Raw genomic sequence first — 18,604 nt, forward strand, 5'->3', positions numbered from 1 at the left:
TTTTTTAAGAGGTAAGTTAGTGACATTTAGTCAAATGTTTTTCAATATGAATGAGCAAGACAGGGTTTGCCAAACTGCTTTGGTCCACAGCAAAATACGCAACTTCTTCGCTCACTCGCGTTCCTGCTCTCATATGTATTAAAAGAAGAGAATGAAGTACAACCGTAGTCACTGTGCCGTTTTATTTATGGACTATGTTTTAGTAGTGGAATGGTGACACTTGAATTTGCTTAACATTTTAATGAAAATCTGTCCATAATTATATAAGAATCATTTTTTTTTATACAACATTAAATAATTTTCTAAAACATTAAACATGAAATTTATTTCACGTACAATATAGAATTGCAGAAATTTCCTAAATTATCACTGATTTTACAAGATATTTTAAATAAATTTTTATCGGCCATATAAAAAACATGAACTAATTAAACTAATGTACGACGCATAGTAATAATTGTTTGAAATGTTATCAGGTCATTGAATTAAAAGAACACGATTGCTGAAATTTGCAAAGACGCATTATTTGTAAATATTTTTTACATTAGATCGGAACTTAATTTTTCATTTAAAAAGATGCGAACGGATGTAGCCTATGATAAAATCTTTCAAAAATGGCTGCTAATGTGTTGTCTAAAGTAACTTTTTTGCCATGAAATAAAAAACAGAAGTGAACTGTTAAAAAATTCATGCCCCGTCATTGCAAGTAGCTATAAGCCGTTTTTTTATATGTCTTTGCTAGTATCTGTTACTTATTACCCATTGGATGAAGACTAGTGGTGTGATATGACTTCAGCAACAAAAACCCCTCCCATCTTGTGCTGTTGCTTAGCAACGAGCTGTCTGTTCAAGGTGCCATCTAGTGGCTATGCCTGTGAATTACAAGGAACTGCGCCCCCTCATGACCAGACCACTTCTAAGTAAGTGCCTTATCATGATAAATATTTGAAAGACTGAAAATAACCACAACCAGACTAGGTCCCAACTTAAAAGTTGTATATACTACTCCAAGTGATTACCCATGAAAACCAGCAGGAGTGATATATAAGAAAGTTTTTCCATTTGAAGCATACTAAAATTCGATTGGCCAGGCACACAGTATGATAATTATGCCCTGACGTCACTTCCCAGTTGTTCAATGCGCCATTTTCTCGACTCTAAACGGCAAGCACAATAAATGAGTTCTACTTGCAAAAAAAATATAAATACTCTTCATTGCTGGTTTCCATAGTTGAGAGCGCAGAATTATTATTTCAACATCCTACACCGCTTCCACGTCTTCTATCATCGGTTTTGGCAAGCACGCGGATTGGTGAAAGTAGCTAAATCCCCTCCCTGCGTCTGTGTGGCGGTGAAAAAAGGTAATGTCCTCACAATTAGATAGCAGCGGGAACATTAGCTTTTGCGTTTAGTTGTTGCGGGTTCGGTATGATCAGGAAGTAGAACGACGAAGCCCATTAGCCGAGAGCTGTGAAGAGGTTACTTTATGACATCACTGCGTTATTTAGAATCGCGCGTTCTAGAAGAGAATCAGTTGTTCTGTGATGTGGAATCATTCCTGTCGAATTCTTATTGATGCGGGGCGCTTGGCAAATTACATTGGGCTTGTTTAGAGTTACATTTGACTCTATTGTTTCCAAGATATAGTGTGCTTTGGCGGGCGCGGGTATGTTTGGGCACCGGTCGTAGTTGATGCTTGCAATAAAAAAATAATTACAGCTTTAATTTGATATTCGCTTTGGCACATAGGCAATGACAATGTTACGTATATTGTCATAAAGTGTGGTATTTGAGTGATGCATGGCTGAGATGTGATATTTTGTCTTGCATTCGTACTCAATATCTGCCATAGCACTATATAGTTTGGTAATAGGGTGTTGATTTCTAACATTCGTGAATACGAAGTTTGAGACATTATAGAGGTGTTGTATACATTTGCTGTGGAACTGAATTAATCTGATTTGTGTTATCATTGCATGTTCAACAGCTGAGATGTGAAGCACTTTATGACCTATTAAGAACAGAATACGACTTTTGAACACAAAATAAATATTATTTTTGTTACCCAAAGAAAACGAAGGAGAGTCAATGCCCTTTTGAACTTCTTTTCATTACAATTAACCACGATTCTCCCCCAAATTCGTAAGTGAGTAAAGATGATGATTATATATAATGGATTCATTTCTGGAATGTTATAACCTTCCAGAAATGAATTCAGTCAAAAGTGACTTTCCAAGATATTTCAAATTTGCACAGGCAACACACCTATTTGTTCAGACTTACTAATTCAATAATTAAGTTAACATACCTGAAATACAGTTCCATGTGGGAAATATATAAAATCAATTTTTTTTTAAATAAACTGTGAGAATAACAGCAATTATAGAAGAATCCTTCAAAAGTAAATCCACATTTGGCATTACAGTAATGAATATGGGAGGGAGACTATGTGTGTATTTCTCATGGGGGGGAAAAATCACTATAAATCATAATGTTCTTTTGGGGGATGAAATATGACATGTTGTTGTGAAATTCAAATTTTTATTAAATTGCTCCTGAATTATGCAAGTGGAAGTATTTTTCACCAATGTTACATATGATATAATTTGAAGTATATGAACTTAAGCTATACTTAAAGTGGGATTTCATATTTTGGGATACTTTCTAAAGGATTATGCAAGTATTTAATAATTTGTATTCACTGTTAAGGGTTTAACAGCAAAGTATTTTAGGCTTTTTCCCCTGCTCTTTTGATTTGTGTACTCCAATCTGAACTGAATGTCCATACTGTTATTATGCAAGGGATGAATTTGGATCCATTTCTCGGACACTGTAGTCATTGTACGGTATATCTTTATCTCGATTTCCATAGTAATGATGTAGGTGTCCGCTTGATGCCCGAACAGTTCCTATAAAAGCGGAGTAACAAGCTACAACTAAGGGCTTGGAATTTAGAGATAATGCTAGCTAGGGACATGTCCCTACCAACATCCAGTGACTACTGTACTGACCAATTTTGATAAAAAAATTAAAAAATAAGTTTATATAATTGTCTGTCTGTGTCTTGTTGTTATAGACAGAATCCAGGTTGAGATGTTTTCTCAATTTTTTTGTGGTGTTCTAAATGGTGTTGTAAAAAAATGGATTGTGTGTGACTGAAAACTAAAGTGATGTGAGGCAGTGGTGCAAAACAATTTCTTTTCTGCCTGTCTGGGCAAAAAGTGATTGGTTAAGAAGTGTTTCGTGAAATACCCCTAAATCTGTCGCTGAGCATTTATTGTAGTCTTGCATAATTAGGCTATAGGTTTTCAAGAAATCAAAATAAAATCACAATAATGACATAATTCGAATGGAAACCAAACTGATTCTCTTTCAGGTGGAAGACCATGTACCAGTTTCCAGTCAGAGGGTTAGAGAAGATCCGCAGAACAAGACGCAAAGTGAAAAACATTCTTGGAGAATTTGGACTCGAAGAATGTCTTAATTTGGGCCAGGTATGTTTATTTTGTAATTCACATAGGCTACATTTCAATAAAAATGAAACGCGACAACTGAAATCTCATGTCCATGTGTATCAAAATAACCTTTTATTTAAAAAAATTGATTTACATTTGAAATGTTATCTCTCCTTTTTGTTTATCAGGAACTCCAGGAATTTTACCCAGGAGACAATGTTTTTGATGCCACAGACTGGTGCAGTTTGTCTGATGGCTATGACGGCCGTTGGAGGAAGAAGGTGAATGGCACTTTAATAAATGTGCTTAGTAGGGCTGTCACGATTCCTTGAATAAATTTGAGTACTCGATTTAAAAAAATCTTTGATTGCAATTTACCCTTGTCGAGTAGCTGGTAAACTACCGAAAGTGTTGCATTCCACGGACGAGAATCCATGAACCGCATTATTAGACCATTTTCTAAGGATATGTACAATGTAAAAAAAATAAAACCCATTTAAAAACTATACTAAGGCTTCAATAAAAAAAAAAAAAAGCCCTGTGGGTTTAATATGTATATGCGCTTTAATTATTTACATTACTGTACCCATTACTAACCCATGCGTGTATGTTACATGCGTCTCAGAGCAGCACCGTTCTCAGTAAATGCTGCTCCATATGAACTGTTTTTTACCATTTACGTGCGCAGATCGCTTCTCAAACTCCAATCTCTGCATATGCTGTGAGTTTGGGTTGCTTATTACGTTCACCTGGGTATGCAATGTGCAGCATTTCATCAGATTTGTAAGGTAAATTATTTATAAACCTATAGCAGAATATATCAATATGTTTCTAAATATGCAAACTGTTTATTGCGATTTCAAAATAAGTTGAAATCTTCACTCTTTTTTTGCATGTTTTGATGTCCACATATTCGTATTCAAGAAATTACTGTGGTTGTAGCATTTTTATTGTAAAGAGGGTGGCCAGATATTAAAGATTAAGGAAACATTTGAATTTAATGTAATTATATATATAATGCAATATAATTAAAAATTATTTTATCTGCTGTAAAGTGTAACACCTGGCCATTGGTGCCCTCGGCAGGCATTTGTTGTAGTACATCATGTATATAATATAAACAATCATCTGATGTATCTCAACATATATTATATATATTATATTTATTTAGGGTGTCACAAAATTAAGTCACAATCTCGAACTTCGATTAAAAAATGGAATTGTCGATGCTGCCACGCCCCCATGTTACGTTCGGTCGGCTTGTCAAGCGGGGGGGGAAAACATGCGTGTTTAAGTGCTGCGAGTCAAGGTACTTTCACACTGGACGCGGAATGCTGCGTTTTGTTGCTGCGTTGAGCCGTTGCAGCCGGGCGCCGCGTGTACACTCATAGAGAATGATGTGCTCGAATTTTGACGATGTGGCGCTGCGCGACGCATAGATTTATCTGTTAAACCAACAACTGTTTGTTTGTTTTGTTGTGAACTTGAATGTCATCTTCTGTGAAGACTTCAGTTACAAAAGAGAAACTAGATGGCAGGTTATTTTGCTTAAAGGGTAACTAAACCCCTGGTCAGAGCCTGACTCCACCCACTGGCAATATTTGAAAAATGCTGGAAAAGTGGGCAGAGCCCAACGGACGAACCGAGGGCGGGACTGAGCGGGTGATTGACAGACCCGCAGTGATTGACAGCTGCTGTCAGACTCGCTAAGATGGAGAGTGACGCAAGTAGCTTTGCAACAGAGCGGTCATTTAAAGTTGAGGACTTTTCTCACCTGAAGTGGAGGAAATGTCTGTGGACACAGAGCTAAAACCATATCAATTCGAGCCGCTAGCTCAAACTGCGGTGTCGCATCGCATTAACTCCCGCATCGCGATCGGCATCCGACGATGCTAGCGAAGCAGCCGCGCAAGAGAGAATGGGTCCAGTATCTGAGTGGATTATTATTACTATTGACCTACGTTAAGCATATTTTGCCGCTATGTGAAAAAAAATATCCAGCAAAACGCGCCGGCGGTGGTGGAGTCCATGCAGGAAGAGCAGCGTTTGACACACATGTAAACACTGGCGCCTAATTTCCAAGTCTGGTGGAAAGTTATGCAGTCCAGCAGTGCTTTTGCAACCGGCAACACTACACCTACGTAACTTACCATCCTAAACACTGTACTAAACACAGATAAAGCTAATGCTAAAAATCTACACTATCCTAACTGATGCAATACTATGCTATTAACTAACTATGCTTCTAACAACACTAACAACTATGCTAAATAACTACCTAGGCTACACGAAATAATCTAAATAACTATAAATGCTATGCTAACTAGATGCTAAAATACGCTATCCTGATCGTTTTCAATACTCGTAATTCCAATTTCCAGCTCCTGACTCGCTCTGGTGTTGACGGAACCAGATGCTTTTATACCAGCGGCTGCCAGGGGCGTGGTGAGCTCGCAGCGTCACAGAGTACCCTACGTCAGAGAGTACCCCTACTTCAGGAGATTCCGTTTAACCTGAAGAGGGCAGCACTCAGGTGTTTTTACACCATATATTTGAAAATTAAAACACTTTATACTCTAATGTTAAAAAAAGTACTCGAATCAATGAACAGCATTTATGAAGCTCCATTCGTACAGATCATTAACTAAAAAAAGTTGGTTTAGTGTTTAGTTACCCTTTAAAGGGTCATTCCACCCTTGGAGACATGAATGTGTATTGAAAGTGGGTCATATATGTAGTCGAAATGTAAAATAATTTTCGAATTTGGTGCCTTCTTGACCGAGAAAAGACAAAGTAACTTTAGGGCACGTTTGTATGAAAGACAACAACTCCCACAATGCACCACATTGCAAAGCTCCACAAGCCACTCCCACTAATCTAGAACGGCGCATATGAGGTATCCGCCTATCAGAGAAATCACTCTTCCGTCTACAAAGCTAGCTAACCACTAGAGCTTGAAATTAATTTCACACAGACATTAAAGCTAGTTGAACTCATTAGTGAATTACTCCTCGTTTGTATTTATTTCGAAATGGTGAATTATTGCACGGTACCGGGATGTTCAGTCAGAACAGATGCGGTGCGGAACTATGATGGTTCACAACACAAACGTCCGTGTCCTCGTCTGATTCAGAGATTTCGTCCAGGAGAAATTGGCATCGTTGAAATTCTTTGCAGCAGACGGACTCTATCTCTGTGTCCGTATGCGCACAGGCACTACCACTCCGCCCCAGCTCGAGCCAGTCCGGGCTTCTCGTCCGCGACAGGCAGGTCTTCTGCCTCGGCTGCACTCTGCAGAAGCCGCCGGCGCCTCCTGTTCCTCCATAGACCTCAGCTGCTCGTCGCTGCTCATAAAGGTAGCCACGAACATCCGTTTCTAACATAACTTCGTCAAAATAAAAATCCTCCCCAATGCATCCGTCTGAAAATTCAGTATTTTCCTCCATATTTTCGAAAAGTTTCTCCCGTTGAAATCAAACGCACTGGCACTGATCTGTGATAGGTCTGCGCATTAGATACAACCCCCTATGGGCGGGTTTGAAAGGGTGGGAACTTGTGCTTGTAGTCTTTACAGAAATCCCCCCTTTTTACACTTCCTCCTACAATGACGTCAAATGACGATTTTTGCGTCATTGTAGGAGGAAGTGAAAAAGGTAAATAGTGGATTTCTCTTGTCTCAGGGGAAAATGAGAGAATGTTGCACGACCATTCAATAGTATGACTGGTTTTCTAACAATAGACCTTTTAATGCAAATGGGTGGAGTGTCCCTTTAAGTTTCCAATTGACTGAAGATATAAGTTATTGTTACATTATGTTCTTAATAAATGTTTTAAATATGACAATGTAGTGTGGTACATTGCGAACAAAGGTCAGATATTATGCAAGTCTGGTCTAAAAATGGCATAGCAACTTGTGCTTTAAAAAAAAGAAGTAAAAATCGAATTGAACCATGACCTTAGAATCGAAAATTTAATCGAATCGAGTATTTGGAGAATCGTGACACCCCTAATATTTATTATGTATTTCATCATATGATTACTTGCTTTTGATGCGTTGTTTGAACCCAATATTATTGCCTCGTTATTATACATGTATTTTAAAGGATTAGTTCACCCAAAAATGTAATTTTTGTCATAAGACCTTCGTTTTGTCTGTACAACGTGATCAGTGTAGGAGACTGACACAGAAGAGAAGAATTGTTGAATAAAGTTGTTACTTCCGTTTGTTTATTGCGCTCAAAAATTGTTCTTGTCGCATCATAACATTAAGATTGAACCACTGTAGTCACATAGACTATTTGAACAATGCCTTTACTACCTTTCTGGGCCAGTCTATGGCTGGTTCAGAAACCTCTCTTAATTTGTGTTCCGAAGATGTCTTACGGATTTGAAAAGACATCAGAGTGAGTAATTAATGAAAGAAATACATTTTTTGGGTGAACTAACCCCATTAAGTCATTTTAAAGGCTTAGGTCTTTGCTTAGGTCTATTTTTATTACCACAAATAAATATCAGATTAATCGTCAAAACAATCGACCGATTACCAAAATAATCATTAGCGACAGTCCTAGTGCTTAGCTTTTCTTGGGCAATTTTCTGAATATTGTGTGACGACTGGCTAAAATTCTTACCAACTGTTCTCCATCCTCAGTGGGAATATCGTACACAAGGATTGTGCTGCACCTTGTGCGAGTTCTCTACAAGATCCTGGCATGCCTACAAAACCCATGTTCAGCGCTACCATGATGAAGAAGAGCGTCTGTGCAAGCTTTCTGCCTGTACTTCCTGCCCGTTTATAGCCCACCCAAGATTGGTCTCCAGGCACCTTAAATTGTTCCACGTTGAAGATGCAAAGTTAGAAATCCCTGCTATCCCTGCTGTCCCGCAGCTGCCTCCAAGGGCTGTAAATGGCACCACATTTCAGTGCCGAAGATGCCATATTCAAGATACTCTTTTGTACAGTGTGAAAAAGCATGTTCTTCTTTATCACTACACTTCCACGTTGAATAAATATGCCGGGCAGAGATCGGAGCGGGAACTTCTGACTCTAGGAGACCGGTCTCAGAAATTCTACTGTAAAAAGTGTTACGTATCGGCTGAGACATCCGAACACTTGCTGTATCATCTTCTAACCTCAGAAAAGCACAAGGAGCTGGATGTGCATATCAGAGCTCTAATTTTTGAAACCGACAGTAAGAAACAGTACCCTGCTCTAGCACCGAAAACACAAGGCCCTCCTGCTGTCTTGATGATGAAAGATCCGCCAGCGGTGACGATGGCTACTGGTGGAATTAAAGGGGCAGAAAGTGGTGGTTCTGCAGTCATTGCTGCCCCAGGAACAAGCCAGGTGTTTCTCCCAACTCAAGCTTCTGCTCTGGTTCAGCTTGCAAGCGCTGAGGCGAAGGGTTTACTGAGGCCTGGATTACCACTGGCTTTTCAGAACACCCAAATCACCAGACCTGCTGTTCCGAGCGGCGTTCCTCCTGTTCCGTGCGGCGTTCCACAAAACCAGATGTCCGTCAGAGTCGGCCTACCTAGTCAGGCACAACTGCAATCCGTTTCTCGCCAAATTGTCCTACCACCCGGTGTACGTCTTAATGTACCTGCTGTTAGGCCACCGCCACCTCAGTCCCTTGTAGCTAATCCAAGATTGCCCCTGAATCAACCCACATCTGGAGGCACCATGCTAACCTCTCAATCCCTTCTGAGTCATTTGATTCCCACTGGCAACAAAGTTGATGGTTTGCCTACCTACACTCTTGCGCCTTTGCAGGTTCTATCGGTCCAGGGAAATAACTCCCAAGGAGTCAGCAAACCACCGCTGCCTGCATCCCAGAACAACCCTCCTGCTCAGCAAAACAAACAAAACAGCTCTTTGCCGGCCCCCAAACAAACCAAGAAGTGGATCACGTGTCCTATTTGTAATGAACTCTTCCCATCTGATATCTACGAATCCCATCCAGAGGTTCACAAAGAGGTTGCTAAATTGCCCAAGATTGGTCTAGCTGCTCGTGCTCCATTTTTGAGAAAGATGCCGGATAAGACGGTGAAATGCCTGACATGCAAGATCTTGATTTCGGAAAAGGGAGTTTTTGAACACCTGCTTCATGGCATGAACTGCTTATTTTGTTCTGGGCTCTTCTACTCCATCAAGCAGCTTGTCGACCATATCCAGGTGGAGCATAATGTGAACCGAAAGAGCAACTGTGACTTCATGAGGCGTGAATACAGACTGTATACTGATGATTCAGGGAATCTGCTTTTCCCTTACTTCGACATCCGAACCACGGCTCCTAAATTAATAATGGGTGAAAAAGAGCTCAATCTTGCATTGGTCACAAGCTCCCTCGATCTGATCTTTGTGAAGATGTTGCCCAACAATCCTCAGGGTGTTGGAAAGCTGTCTGCACCCTGCAAGATGCCCACACCCAATCCTAACAGCACAGAGTGCCCATTCTGCTCGGAGAAACTTCTGAACAAGGAATGCTATCAAATGCACCTCAAAGAGAAGCATTTCATCGTGCCCACTCTGCATGCGATACTTAAAACCCCATCGTACAGATGCCTCTACTGTGGTGGTGTCTACACTGGGAAGACCACTACCAAGGCCATCATTGTCCACTTGTCTAAATGCCGCAGTGCACCGAAGAGTCTCAAGGATGGTGATAAACTGACTTCAGGATTAGCTCTTACTCCCAGAGCAAACCGAGCACTTGTGTCATACCCAGCTCATCCAAAACAAATCACTGGTCCAACCCCGACTTCAGTTCAAGCCTCTGTTCCTGCCACAAAGCCACTGGAAAGCGATGCGGAGATGCAGAGCAAGTTGCGCCTGGAAGTAGCCTTCAGAGAAGCTATGGAGGCCAATAGAAGAGAGCGGGAGGAACGGTTGGCAAGGAAGAGAAAACTCGAGCGAGATAGGTTGGCTGGTCTGACGATCCCCTCACCTGAAGTAGTAATCGATCCGTCCGTACAATTCGCATTGGATCCCGCTGGAATGGAGTTGTGCCCCTTTGAAGAACGACGTGAGTTTGTCAATAAGTACTTTAATACACAGCCTTACCCACTCAAGAAGGAGATTGTTGCCCTGAGTCACCGTTTACTGCTTAACAAAACTGACATTGCTTGCCAGATTGGCACAAAGCGTACCAGATGTCTGAAGAACATACAGAAAACCAAGGCTGTGGTACTATTAGGCTTCAATATGGCAGAGGTGATGAAGCTGAAGCATAATCTCTTGATCCCAGAGATTGAGCCCGAGAAGGTGATCCCCGTGACAGACACAGAGATGGAGGTCCTTCAAGAGTAGCTTGGAGACAATAGTATAAAGACAAGGAGGACTTGCAATGCACATTTTACTGGGAGCGTAAACTGTTACCTGTTCCTTGAAACAATGCAAAATATGTTCCATTCTCACCAAAACTAGTGTTAAACTGTTAACCAAGTAGAACTTGAGAGGTTGCAACAAGCGAAAATGTGTTTGATTTTTGTCTACTGTTAAATATGTGTGAATGCTTATGTTTTGTTTCATATTAATCATTTTAAAGTATACATTCATTACTTTTCACGGAGACATCACTTCAAGCAAAGTTCATGTAAAAATAGATGTTTGTAGCCCATTTATAGTTTTAGGGTTGAAAAAAATTGTGTGATTATACTTTTTTATATTTTCCAAACCTCATAAACTATTATTTTTTTGTGACATTTTCTTTATATATTTGTTGGAATGCTTATGGTTACGTTTCCCTTTTCTTTTAGACCATGCTATTTCTATTAATCAATTCCATTTATTGTTAAATTTAATTTCTATTTACCTTGCCTTATACTTTTATAAATATGATATTATTGTTTTGATTAGATGTTTTGCCAAAACTTTTTCTCTTATTAATTAATGCTGCTTACCTAAGTGACATCCTCACAGCTGAAGTGTGGAGCTTTGCAGAGACATTTAATTGCAGTTCATTTCAATTGTATAATGATTGTAAGCGTCAGGATATCTTGTAGACTCTTGGTTTCCCACTTTATTTCCCCTGTTCAGTAAGTAAATGACAACATCTAAGCTTACAATATGAAAACTGTAAATAAATTAGAGCATATAAATATACATACAAGTTCACTTTTTTCAGTTGTATGTTCATGTGTAATGGGCATTGTTAACTCATCAGAGAACAACATTTATTAGTTAACCATTATGTAGTTTATTTAAACTAGTATTTATTCACAGAACACAAATGGGGTAAATAAACACCTTTATTGTTGTGATCATAGATCTTGTTTTGAAGATCTAAAATGTTATCAATATAAATATTTGCTTGCTAACTCATTGTTCATGCTGCCAGTTGTGGGATAATCCTTGAAAGTGAAAAAAGTATTCTCTCAAAAGATAAATAACTTACCCCCCTATACATTTTGGTTCAGTAAAAATATAGGTAGTTGACATTTAGATAAGCATAGTCATTTTTTAATTTTATTTATCAAGGTTGAAATGTATTTGAATGTACATGGGAAAGTCTTTATCTTAAATCCTGATATGCATGTCTGGTCTTATCTTGAGATACACATAGGCTACGTATATCATGTACATTTCCATTCATACACCTACATTGATATTTAAAAAAACATCCATGTATAATTTTATTACACAATAATTTTCCATTTTTAATCACCTTTTTTTTTACTCATGTTGATGTTAAATGGTCCATTGGTGTGACAAATATATATATTTTTAAGTATTAATATTCAACTGACATACTCTATTTATACTCTCAATTAAAAGAAGTTCAGAATAGTAATATTGAATAGTATACTATTCATAGTTTTGGCTGCAAGACGGTTTCCAAAAGTATTCCATGTTAACTTTATTTACAGTACAAAAATGGGGGAAATAAACATTTCACTTTAATGCTGCATATTTTTCTGAATAATTTATTTATTTGAATGCATATCTTACGTGTTTGCTTGCCTAAACATTATCCATGCTGCCATATTGTAGGACATTCAACAACATGCATGCCAAAGGTACTTTACTTAAGACAACATTAGACAATATGCATTGCTGTGTATATTTGTTCATGATTAAGGCCAAATAATAATAATATAATAATCTTCAGTCTGTTTCCTGAATGACACTTTGAATACATTTTAATGATTTCAACACTACATCTGAATCTTTATAATACACTTAGGTAAAAAGTACTCTGAAAAAAGGAAAAACTAGAGGGGGCAACGGAAAATGGATTGTTTAAAAAACCTGATGAGTTTGCCTGGCATGCAATCTATAATTTAAGAATGTTATGATCTTTCTGAAAGAAACTCAGCTTGCAAATGGGATTTAGGTTTTATCATTTTATTTTTTTGTTTGTTTAGTATATAAAATTACATCCTAATGAGTTCACACCTCAGTCCAGAAGATGGCGGTAATGCACCTTGTTTGCAAACTGCCATTAAAGACCACAGAAGAAGAAGAAGCTTTCTCCAATCCAGCAGAGGGCGATATTGATATTTGTTTATACGCATTGTCACTAGCCGCGGCATCCGCCGTCGTCGTTGCAGTGCTAAAATTCGTAATAATCCGTGTTATACATCTATTAAACTCGGAGCACTCACTTAATCTACACAACAAGGTTATTTAAACTGTAAGGTAAGGATTGCATTTCCCGTTAAAGTTGTTTTCTGTTTTATTTCTCAAATATTTAACTTAAGAAATCTAGATTGAATCTGTCTAGAATATGCAGAGCTAATTGCTAACGAGAAATCAATGTGTGAAATGTAAACAAATCAGTTTTGCGTTTTATTTCGCTACTTTTGAAATGTTTATTGACCTGGTGTGGTTTGTAAGCATATATGACAACAATCTCATGTCCCTTTCTAGAGGTGTGTTAAAATTCCATCAAAATGTCGTACATGCTCCCTCATCTTCACAATGGCTGGCAAGTGGACCAGGCTATTTTATCCGAGGAGGACCGTGTGATTGTTATACGATTTGGCCACGACTGGGACCCTACGTGTATGAAAATGGATGAAGTGTTGTACAGCATCGCCGAGAAGGTATTTACAGTGTCCTAATAAGAACAGGTAGTATTTGCAGAATGTGTGGTACTTGTTGATGAAGATGTATTTGTTATTAAACAATTATTTATGTACCGTTATTCTATCAGTGTGTTGTGTGCCTAATATCAAGTGTTTCCTCAGGTGAAAAATTTTGCAGTAATTTATCTTGTGGACATCACAGAAGTGCCAGATTTCAACAAGATGTACGAGTTATATGATCCCTGCACAGTCATGTTCTTTTTCAGGTAAGTCTTCAGATTCTTTAAGGACTACAGTGAGTCAGGTAGCCATTTAAAGGGATACTCCAGCCAAAAATGAAAATTCTTCTTTTTAATTTACTCATTCTTATGGTTTTCTTCTGTGGAACACTATTTTTGGGTGGCGTTTCCCTTTTAACCATATGGGAGTCCATCATTATGCAGGGTATATTACTAAGCATATAAGCTTTAGTTGTTTATTTATTTATTTTTCCTTATATGTCTGGTTCTAGATATGTTATCAAAGCATAGCCTATTATTTTTTACCATAGAAAATACCTTTGGTTCTTCTTTTAAAAAACATAGAAGTACTTACAATGAATTTGGATTTAAAACAAATGCAAATGAATCTCCTTGTCTTGTGTCCTTGCTCCTGTAATGGAAATGTTACAGGGGTTATTGGCTTTACGTTCTAATGATGTGTCGTAATTGGATAGATGTATAAATATTGAATAGAATCATTACCAACCTTGTCTGTGGAAAGTTATATCACATTAGCCTTGTTACAGCATTTCCGGAATGGTGTGTGTGTGGTTTTTAATGTTGCCCTGTGAACTCTCTTTGTAAGTGCCTAACTGTAACCTATATTTTTGAGTCAAAATAATTTGTTGTTGAATCGGACATTATGCAATAGAGTTTGTAAACCTTATATAACTTGTATTATACCTGGAACATTCCAACCTCCTGTGTGTGTCTTTGCAGACTGATGCACTGAATGATGAATTGACTTCCTCAATCATTATTTTTTTTAATCACTTTTGTTTGTGTTTTCAATGAAGTTCTGTGAAGAAAGACTGTATGTCTGAATATTTAAAGGATTAGTTCACTTTCCAAAATGTTTTTTGCTGATAATTTACTCACCCCCATTTCATCCAAGATATCCCTGTCTTTCTTTCTTCAGTCGAAAAGAAATTAAGGTTTTTGAGGAAAACATTCCAGGATTTTTCTACACAGAATGGACTTCAATGGCAACCATCTATCCCACTGTTCAAATGTCCGTCTCAATGCAGCTTCAAAGTCTCTACACGATCCCAGTCGAGAAATAAGGGTCTTATCTAGCGAAACGATCGGTCATTTTCAAAAAGAAAAAAATGTATATATTTTTTTGAAGGAATATTGTTTTAACCACGGAAAGACGTCAGTACACTCTGTTTTTCAAGTTCGAATCCTCCGTTTATCTACTAAATTAACTCTCCTGACTGCTTTGTCGGACAAAAATGGCTGATTCGGTGAATGGAGTTATTATGTGCAAACAGCGCATGTCAAAAAACTCTGCAGCAACTCTGAGCACTTTTCATATTCTTTATCCTGGCTATAGCACTTCTTTTAATCTATAAGAATAATATAACCTATGTTAGCCTATAGCTTAAAGTTAAAGTATATTAATAAGTTGAGTTATTAATTTATGTTTATTTGACAGTGATTTCACATTTCTTGTATGAAGGCTAAATACAAATAAAATATTAACTAATATATTTGTACCATTTTTATTTCTAAAATATATAGTTTTATAGGAGGAGGTTTCAGAGACTTGGGAAATACATTTATCAGAAGTTAGAAGGTATAGGCATTAATTGTGGGCGTTCTTGGCAGTTTTTCCTGAGGCTTTTATATTGTTCATGTCGTTATCGGAATTATATCGTATCAACCCAAATTAAGAAATATATCGTGATATAAATTTTGAGAAGCGAGAACCAGAATGAGCGAGAAACACGAACTGCTTTATGGTTGATAACAGAAAACAAATCGTTTCGCTAGATAAGACCCTTATTTCTCGACTGGGATCGTGTAGAGACTTTGAAGCCGCATTGAGACGGACATTTGAACAGTGGGATAGATGGTTGCCATTGAAGTCCATTCTGTGTAGAAAAATCATGGAATGTTTTCCTCAAAAACCGTACATTTCTTTTCGACTGAAGAAAGAAAGACAGGGATATCTTGGATGACATCGGGGCGAGTAAATTATCAACAATTTTTTTTTGCAATTTTTTGAAAGTGAACATCCTTTAAAGGCCAGTGTTTCCCAAACTGTGGGCCGTAGCGGTGTTGCACGGCCTTGGCTAAATCAAAATTGTAAAATATTCAATGAAAATAAAGTATTCTACTTCGTATTCACATATATATCTGTTTAAGTTAAAGGTTGTGTAGGTAAGAATTGCCTAAAGAACTTTTTTTCAAATTGGCTTAAACTGTCTTTATATACCAATACATAATTAAAATGTAAGTACTTTGAAAAAGAGAGTATAAAAATTGAGTGACTATAGTTTATTTAATCTTCAAAAAACACAGCTCATTAATTCCTACCGGGACGAAACAAGTGATTGTCTTGCGCGACTGTCATTCTCCGTCGCCATGACTACCGCTGCTATTACTGGCTCTGCCCACGTGCGCGCAGTCGCGCACCCGTTTTTAGGTGGGAGTGAATGGAATTAATGAGCTGTGTTTATTGAAGATTAAATACACTAGAGTCACTCAGTTTTTTATACTCTCTATTTCAGAGTACTTGCATTTTAATTATGTATTGGTATATAAAGACAGTTTAAACAAATTTGAATAAAAGTTTTTTTAGACAATTCTGACCTACCTTTAAGTCAGAATCCACTCAACATACAAAATAAGAGATTTATTGTGCAGTGGACAGCTTCATTTATTATAACAGAACTTTGTGGGATCATGAGGAGTAACATATTTATAGTGATTATAAAGGGAGTGCTCTATTGCCCCTTTCTTTGCTATATATAATCTATTTAGTATTTGAATAAAAGTTATGTTTTTCACGCTTAGAGGACCAACTGCTACATACACGCTGCAAAGTTTCGGTAGTGACATCCACATACAGCCTAAATGCAGGATTCACTCTCAATTGCAATGACTGACAGTGAAAACTAGGGTTGCACGATATTGGATTTTTTGCAGATATCAGATAGAACTAATTTTGGCCTATTACCGATATATTTCCCTTTTGTTTGGAAACAACACCAAGCCTCTCCTTTGCAAGGATTATAAACAAATTATTTTTCATTTCAGTTACTTTTTTAGCAAAAACTTAGTACTTTTTATAATGAGTGTAAATTGAAAGCTTTTAAACTAGCAATAATAAAAACCAATCACTGCTGTTAACACTGCAGTTGTAAACTTAACATTTTATAGGTGGATTTTCAACAGCAAAAAAAAAAGCCCCCAAGATATTTTCATATCTTTTTGAATAAATATATTTTACACCTTAATGAATAAAAATGAATTTTCAAGTGTCATGTTTGGTTTTTATTCATCTATAGCTTCCGACCTTTTCAATCAAATCAGATTAGTGATTTTATTATGTATTGTTATTTGTGTATGTTAGGCTACTTTTCATTTTATTATTCTAACAAATAGGCCTATTTTTTAGGCCTAAAAAATAAAACGCATTTTTTCATTGTCATAAATCTATTCACTATTTAGGCATAATTTGTATGAGTTACTGCAGGTGCATAACTAACATGTCTTATTATCAACAAGTCATATCTGCATAACTTATCAGGCCGATGTAATATTTTCTAGATTTATACTATTGGGAGACAATAACTCAATTTATTGTGCAATTTTATCTCTAAAACTTTGACACATTCATAAACCGCTATACCACACTACATGAAAGATAATATCTGAAAAAAAGTATAATAGGGGTACTTTAACTGTTGTCACAAGACTAATGTGATCGAATCACTTTCTGACCTTGTCAAAGTTATATGCAATATTTATATACACTATCTACCCAATAATAGTTTTAAAGTGCATATTTATCCTAATGTATATTTCTGCTTTTGCTTGTCTATCTCAGGAACAAACACATCATGATTGATCTTGGCACTGGTAACAACAACAAGATAAACTGGACCATGGAAGATAAGCAGGAGATGATAGACATTGTTGAGACTGTCTACAGGGGGGCCAGGAAAGGACGGGGTCTTGTGGTTTCCCCAAAAGACTACTCAACCAAATACAGATACTGATGTCTGTGCCCTTTTTTTATGCATTGCATTTTTTTCCCCCCTTTTCATCAACATTGGACAAGATCTGAGAATTCAGCAGTATGGTCATTTGGACTGTTTAATGGCCTTGTTTAGGATTTTCAACTTTATATTTAAATGTGTTTCTCTGTTGCTGTTACGGTCACCAGTCTTTTATAATTTTGTCCATCTGAAAATGCCACTGTATATTGAATAAATATTAAATGGCGTGTTTCTGATCTTTGTATTTCTAAGCCCTTAGTTATTTATCATTGCAGTGCTAATTATTACGTTTATTCATAAAACCATGTCAGAATGAAATGTGTATAGCTGAATCAACATGAACTACCTTTATTATTAAGCACAGGGATGCTCCATACTAGTATGGAGACAAACTGGGTACATGTATGCTTTGAAAACATGTAGATAAGACAATGTTTATATATTTACACTACTTAGCCTATTTAAAGTGGTAATTGTACATCATTTTTAATGCTAACATTTAGACCAAGTAGATTGCGGCTGTTTGAATTGCTTTTTTATATATTACAGTACAATCATAGATGTTTTGTAGTCATTAGGATTTTATCTATCCCAGTGATTTGAATCTTTAGTCTGATCACCAGAAAGATTCATTCACTGACTCTTTAAGGGCTTGTTGCTGCAGGTTACAAAGGCTGCATTTAAGTCCAATTTTTTTTTATACCCTTCCCTCGCTAACTTCCCTCCGTGTCGTTCACTCGGATGCATGTCATTGCTTTCGTTGCACGAGTGCCCAATGGCGTAACCCTTGCTACTTGTTTAAATTAAACTCTTGTTTTAAACTTTGTTTACGCACCATTCTATAGGCCTG

The 18,604-nt window shown here is 37.3% G+C and overlaps 2 protein-coding genes across 2 annotated transcripts; both read left to right on the forward strand.

Annotated features, from left to right (window-relative positions):
• The first annotated feature begins 1,111 nt into the window (after positions 1–1,111).
• Positions 1,112–12,362, forward strand: adnp2b (ADNP homeobox 2b). The gene is made up of 4 exons (XM_079591064.1): positions 1,112–1,361; positions 3,377–3,494; positions 3,644–3,736; positions 8,107–12,362. The coding sequence occupies exons 2-4, from the start codon at positions 3,387–3,389 to the stop codon at positions 10,762–10,764; spliced, it is 2,859 nt and encodes a 952-aa protein (XP_079447190.1). The 5' UTR covers positions 1,112–1,361; positions 3,377–3,386; the 3' UTR covers positions 10,765–12,362.
• A 493-nt stretch (positions 12,363–12,855) lies between these two features.
• Positions 12,856–17,985, forward strand: txnl4a (thioredoxin-like 4A). Its single transcript, XM_079591684.1, has 4 exons — positions 12,856–13,095; positions 13,327–13,502; positions 13,647–13,750; positions 17,583–17,985. Exons 2-4 carry the CDS (start codon positions 13,350–13,352, stop codon positions 17,752–17,754), a joined length of 429 nt encoding a protein of 142 aa, XP_079447810.1. The 5' UTR covers positions 12,856–13,095; positions 13,327–13,349; the 3' UTR covers positions 17,755–17,985.
• The last annotated feature ends 619 nt before the right edge of the window (positions 17,986–18,604 follow it).

The sequence above is a fragment of the Phoxinus phoxinus genome (genome assembly GCF_949152265.1).
Source record: "Phoxinus phoxinus genome assembly, chromosome: 19".
Taxonomy (NCBI): Eukaryota; Metazoa; Chordata; class Actinopteri; order Cypriniformes; family Leuciscidae; genus Phoxinus; species Phoxinus phoxinus.